General features: G+C 48.1%; 1 protein-coding gene across 3 annotated transcripts in view; it reads left to right on the top strand.

The window, feature by feature from the left end:
- The first annotated feature begins 3029 nt into the window (after positions 1 to 3029).
- LAMA3 (laminin subunit alpha 3) overlaps positions 3030 to 6000 on the top strand; it is a 191451-nt gene continuing 188480 nt past the window's right edge. For 2 of the 3 annotated variants that reach the window (XM_054018250.1, XM_054018248.1), the window contains exon 1: positions 3031 to 3356. In XM_054018250.1, coding sequence (XP_053874225.1) covers positions 3051 to 3356 — 306 coding nt within the window. In that variant the 5' untranslated portion in view covers positions 3031 to 3050. Of the gene's footprint in view, positions 3357 to 6000 lie in introns of all 3 variants that reach the window. The other variant, XM_054018249.1, reaches the window with a different exon arrangement.

Here is a 6000-nt window from a genome sequence, read left to right as displayed (position 1 = left end):
CAGCCCACAGTATCAAAAAGAGTTTGTAATGATTATGTAATTCTTTTAATTGGGTGTTTCTTTGTGGTCTTGTCACTTTATATCCTTCTCAATAACTTCGTGGTGGGGTTCCATGGAAGCACCAAGCATCTACTTTTCACCAAGTACAAGCTCAGTCCAGATTTTATTAAATTCAGTTTTTAATTTGTATTTACTTCTTGGCTCCATGCCTTCACCGCTACTTCCCAACTCAGGATGTGAACTGATACAAGGCAACTACAGTAGAATGCTGTCGTTAGGTGGTGGCTATGCATGTTAAGGCCACCAAGGTCCTATACTTTTAGATTTCTATTTGTATTAGTGGGTACAAGCCAAGCCTCCTACCAGCAGCAACAAAGGAGTTGAAAAGACAATTTGATGCTCTTTAAGATAATATAATATCTCTCCTCTGAGAGAATTTGGTGGTAGTGTCTCCTTTGATGGAGCATTTGAACAAAGAAATGTCAATAATATTTGATATTCCTATGGCTTTTGTGATTCAGACCTCTAATACTGTTGGACCACATGTAGTCTCATAGGAACTGGTACATGATGAAGCAATGACACAAAATACCTCCTCTTTCTTTAGGGTCTAAGAAACCTGTAAATTGCTCTTGAACAGGGATACTCAGACTGAAGCTCAGGAGCCGCAAGTGGCTCTTTAATGAGTCTCCTGCAGCTCTTTGTAGTACACGATGTTAAAAAATGGTGATTTATTTATCAACGTATCTAAGCTATTAACCAATCAGGATCGTTTTACTATTATTGACCAATTGTAGAATATTTGGTCAGTCATTTTGCTGTGAGAATTATATATAATAGTAAATGAAACAATGAATTTACACTACTGTGGCTCTTTTGGGTAATGCCGTCGCTAATTTAGCTCCTCTATCACTGAAGTATGAGAATCGCTCCTCTAGAAATTGTCATTATCAGTGGATAGAAGAAAAGAAGATTTTGTTGTGTTTAAACCCATGATATCCTACATTAATGAATGATAACTTTTTCTGTGCTAAAGATGAAAGTGCTCTCCCATAGATGGGTTTTGGACATCATTAGTGCTAACAGCTACAATGGCACAAGACCAAGGCACATGTGAGTGGCGCTGTTCATATGCAGCTAAAATCATTGGCAGTTGGTTGATGCTTGATACTGAGGATACTCCTGGCAAGTCCTGCATGGCATGTAGCAAAGCCCTCATAAAGTTATGAAATACTTAACTCCTCTTGAATCACTAGTAAAGTATTCTAAGTATGTACACATCACGGATTAAGCATAGGGTTGTGCTAGACTCCTGCAAATGTTATTTGTAAAATGAGTACTGATTGTGTGAGAAAGAGAATGAAATTAAATTGGAATTAAATACAGCATGGTAATTTTACTAATGTGCTGGAGCCTTTTATAATGATATGTTTTTTTAGCTCCCTCGAAAAACTTCAGTGTTACTCAAACCATGCACAAAACAAGATCAGAAAAGCAGGGGAATCATGCCTGCTGGATGAGGGATGAACAGGAACAACCTGTAAAGAGCCTGTGTAGGGAGCCTGTGCACCCTCGTGTGCTGCAGAGTGGTGCTCTGTGATGGCAGAATCTGCAGAGCCCTCAGGGAATGGAGAAGACAAGAGTACTGGTGTGCTAGGTGGTCCCTGTAATTGTGGATTGTACAAGGAAGCAAGTCTGAGGGGGATCATGCATGGGACTGGTGTATGTCCATGAGACAATCTCTATTAAGATATGGTCTGCACTATGAATAAGCTTGAACCTCCATGTTTTGTGGTATACATTTAATAAATAGATTTTTGATACCCTTATTTGTAGATTAGACCTTCCTCTACAAGAGAAATAAGGACAACCCGGGGAATTACAGACCAGTCAGCTTAACTTCTGTACCCGGAAAGATAATGGAGCAAATAATTAAGCAATCAATTTGCAAACATCCGGAAGATAATAAGGTGATAAATAACCACTATAATGCAGTGGTTTTCAAACTGCGGGTCATGACCCAGTACTGGGTTGTGGAATATAAGGCATTGAGTCGCGGGGGCTCTGGTCAGCACCTCCAACCGAGCCATTAAAAGTCCCGGCGGCAGTGCTGACTGGCTAAGGCAGGATAGTCCCTACCTGTTCCGACACCACGCTGCATCCCGGAAGGGGCCAACAGCAGGTCCGGCTACTAGGCGGGGGGCCACGAGGCTCAGCACACTGCCCCTGCCCTGAGCACTGGCTCTGCACTCCCATTGGCTGGCTCCCAGCCAATGGGAGCTGGGGGGCCAGTGCCTGTGCACGAGAGCCATGCGCCTCCGCCTAGGAGCCAGACCTGCTGCTGGCCACTTAGCACCCCCGCTGTGCCAGTGACTGGGAGCTGCCCGAGGTAAGCCCGTGCCGCAGTCCCCTGCCCCAGCCCTGAGCCCCCCCAAACCTGGAGCCCCTTCCTGCACCCCAAACCCCTCCTCCCTGGCCCCACCCCAGAGCCTGCACCTTCAGCCCAGAGACCTGACCACCTCCTGCACCACAACCCCCTGCTCCAGCCCTGAGCCCCTCCCACACCCCAACTCCCTCTTCCCCACCTCAGTTGGGCCGTGGGCATCAACAATTTTCTTCAACTGGGTCGCCAGAAAAAAACTTTGAAAACCACTGCTATAATAGACCCAACCAGAACCCCCCTCCCCTCCGCTCCCCTCCCAAGCGCTCTGTGGAGTGGGAGCCAGATTCCAACACTGGGCCCATCTCTGGTTATCAGCCACTATTTGTTGGTCCAGCAGAAGAGGGCTGCCCTCCCTCGCCCCCTCCGGCCCCACTTCGTAGCCCTCAGGACCCAAATATTTCCTGCATGTCTCACTCCTCATTACAAGCCAGAAGCCCTCCTGCGTCCGCTGCCCTGCGTGTCTCGCTCTGTGCACCAGAGGGGGGTGTTCCCTCCCCGGCTCGCACGGGCCGCACACAGCAGAGGCACAGGCAGAGCGCACGGAGCCTCTCACCTCCGGCTGCCCCCGCCGCGTGCGCCCCATCAGCACCAGGGGACCCCGCTGAGCATGGCAGCGGCGGCGCTGCAGGGGAGCCGCGCAGCTCCCTCACCGCTGGCGCCGGGCGCCGGGCTCTTCCTCGTGATCTTATCCCCCTTCCTCACCCTGCGCCCCGGGGCCGCCCAGGTGGGGTCGCCCGACTCCGGGGCGCTCGGGCTCAGCCTCCATCCGCCCTATTTCAACCTGGCCGAGACAGCCAGCATCCGGGCGACGGCCACCTGCGGGGAGGAGAGCGGCGGCGGGAGGCCCCGGCTGGAGCTGTACTGCAAGCTGGTGGGAGGACCGGCCGCCTCCCCCGCGGGGCACACCATCCAGGTACCTCCCCTCGCTGCGGCGGGGATCCCCGGCCGGGGCGCTGGACACGCAGTGGGGCCCGGGTTAGCACGGGCTGGGGGCCTCCGGGGCATGGCACACGGGCTGCCCGCCCTGGAGAAGCGGGACAGGTGCGCACCGGAGGCAGCGCTGGGCTCAGTCTCATTCCCCTCCGCCTTTCATTCCCCGGCCGGTGGCCCGTGCGGCGCGATTTTTCCCCCACCCGGGAGAGATTTTGCGTGGGGAGGGGAACGGTTGGGGGGTTGAGCTCCAGAAGGGCCAGGTTAGTTTAGGCTTAAAAGCCTAGATGGGCCCGCCTGGCAAAGTGCCCATCGGAATCTCAGCTCCCCCAAAGTCTGGGGGTGTTTGGGTGTGGTGGTGTGCTGGCCCTTCTTTAGGTAATAGGCAAGAGGTGAAGCTTGAACTCAGGACCGCACCTTGCCTGCACAGCCTCTGCCCTCAGGGAGCACTTTGTAGTCTCCCCAAAACTTGCAGTATAATTTTGTTTGACCTCTAGTTAAAGACTAGTCCCCAGTAAGCAACTGATGGGGCAGTTACTTTAAGCCATGTTTCCGTGAATATTTTTAAGTGGCTCAGGTTGTATTGTGGGTCAGGAAGACAAGCCAGGACCCAGTGATCTCATTACTGTTTGTAGGAAAAAATATAGGGAGCGGGAGAAGAGGGGCACATGTATGTTCCTGTATCTGTGCTTGTTTTCCCTCAGCCCTCCCCACACCCTTGCTTTGCTGTTTGAAGAGCTGACAGATGTGAAGCTGTAACCTCTGGATCCTGATTTCCTCTGTGCTCAGGGAAGGGGCCCAACTGTCCAATCCCACTTACTCAGTTTTTCTTACAGTTTGGAAAGCAATCTCCCTCCACTCCATCAGCCTGGAAAGCTGTTTGGTGCAGGAGTTAGTGGTGCAGCATCACCTTGCTCTCCCAATCCCTCCCAAGCACTGAAGGGTTGGGCAGAGTAGATCAGATGCCTTACGGCTTTCATGCTTGTTCCCATCCCCACTTCTTCAGTGCTGGCAGAGGTGTATAATAATAACTGCTGCATCAGGAAAGGGCCCTCTAGGCTGTGGAGGGGGAAGTGCCTTTTAAAGTTGTATTAAGAAGACCCAACACGTGTTCTGGTTTTTACAAGTACTGAATCCTGAGCCTCATAATGTACCCCTTAAGCTGCCTGTGGGATGATGCCAGAGATTCCTGTGGGAGTCGGGGGAGGGTGTTGTTCTCTCTGAGAAGAGAGTGTGAGGGGAGGGGTGGTAGGAAAGGATGATGAGAAAGCTGCAGATGCTGATCTGACCTATCTAGTTATGAGACCTAGGTGCACCTTATGACAGCCACAAAGAGAGGGGGAAAAAAAGCAAAATTCCCAGGAGTGGGTTGATAGAAATACACTTTCCCCAGGTGGTTTGGCAGAAACTTGTGTGTACTTGTCTGTCAGGAGGTGAGGAAAAAGTAACATTAACCATTGATCCAATGCAATAGACATGCAGTATCAGCTCTGGCAGTACATTACTACAGGAGAGATGTTGGAGATAGTTTGACAAACATTCTCTAGGACTTTCAAAGGAATTTGTTTTGGGGTAGGAGTGAAGGAGAAAGTTAGAAGAGGGTCAAAATAGGATTTAAAATAGGTTGTTATAGAATTATGGGGTCAAACTTGTGACTACAATTGATAGAAGGACTAGGCAAGCCATTTTTATAGGAACTTGAAAAGGGGGTTGTGTTGTATCAGTTTTATTTCAAGAATAATTCCTGTTTGGGGGGAGTTTCTCTCCATAGTTTTTTTCAGGGGAAAGATCAAGAGGAGTGTGCTATCCTCAACAAATGTTGATAGTACCTTTCTTCAATATCACACTATAATCTATTCTCAATTGACTTTGTATTTCTATAATGCCTTTCATCAGAAAATCTGAAAGTGCTTTACCAATACTAACAAACTGCACAACATTCTGTTTTACAGATGGGAAAACCGGGATGCAGATTAAGTGACTAGACCAAGGTCCCAGAGGAAGTTTGTGATAGGCAGGAATACCTTCGCTCTTAGTTCTGTGCTTTAAGCATAAGGCTATCCCTTCTCCCTTACATATTCAGCTGAACCTTGCTGTTTGATACTTGGTTAACACAGACACCACATAATTTGAACAGAAAATACAGCAATCTCTCCCTATTAAAGCAGTGCTTTAATAACAGAATAGTGTAGTGTGATCTCATACTACTAACATTCTATAAAGTATTATAAGTCATTAAATATAAACTACAAATAAACAAAATCAAATAAGTAAACAAAGTTAATTCCATGATGCAATATCCTTGCTTTCTTGTCTTTTGTCTTTTTATATACTATACCACTTGTAAGTGTGAATTAATGAGGTTTTACTGTATGTAGGGAGAGGATAGAAAGAAGGAGAATTCCCTTTGTTAAATATTTACCTTACAGTTGCTGGGTTAGAAGTCAGTTGTGGTTTGTGCCTGATCCAAATTCCTGGAAGAATTACTGATAGCTCAGACCTGGCTCAAGGAAACATGTTTTGCTTCTTACAGTATTTGTATAAACGTGAATACAGCAGTCTCTCTCTCCAGTTTCAACAAAGCCCCATTGAGATACATAACATGAATACTTCTGTAGTTTACCAGC

The sequence above is a fragment of the Malaclemys terrapin genome, chromosome 2 (genome assembly GCF_027887155.1).
Source record: "Malaclemys terrapin pileata isolate rMalTer1 chromosome 2, rMalTer1.hap1, whole genome shotgun sequence".
NCBI classification, from domain to species: Eukaryota; Metazoa; Chordata; order Testudines; family Emydidae; genus Malaclemys; species Malaclemys terrapin.
The sequence above is the reverse complement of the archived record's forward strand: the minus strand, read 5'-3'. Positions and strand labels throughout refer to the sequence as shown.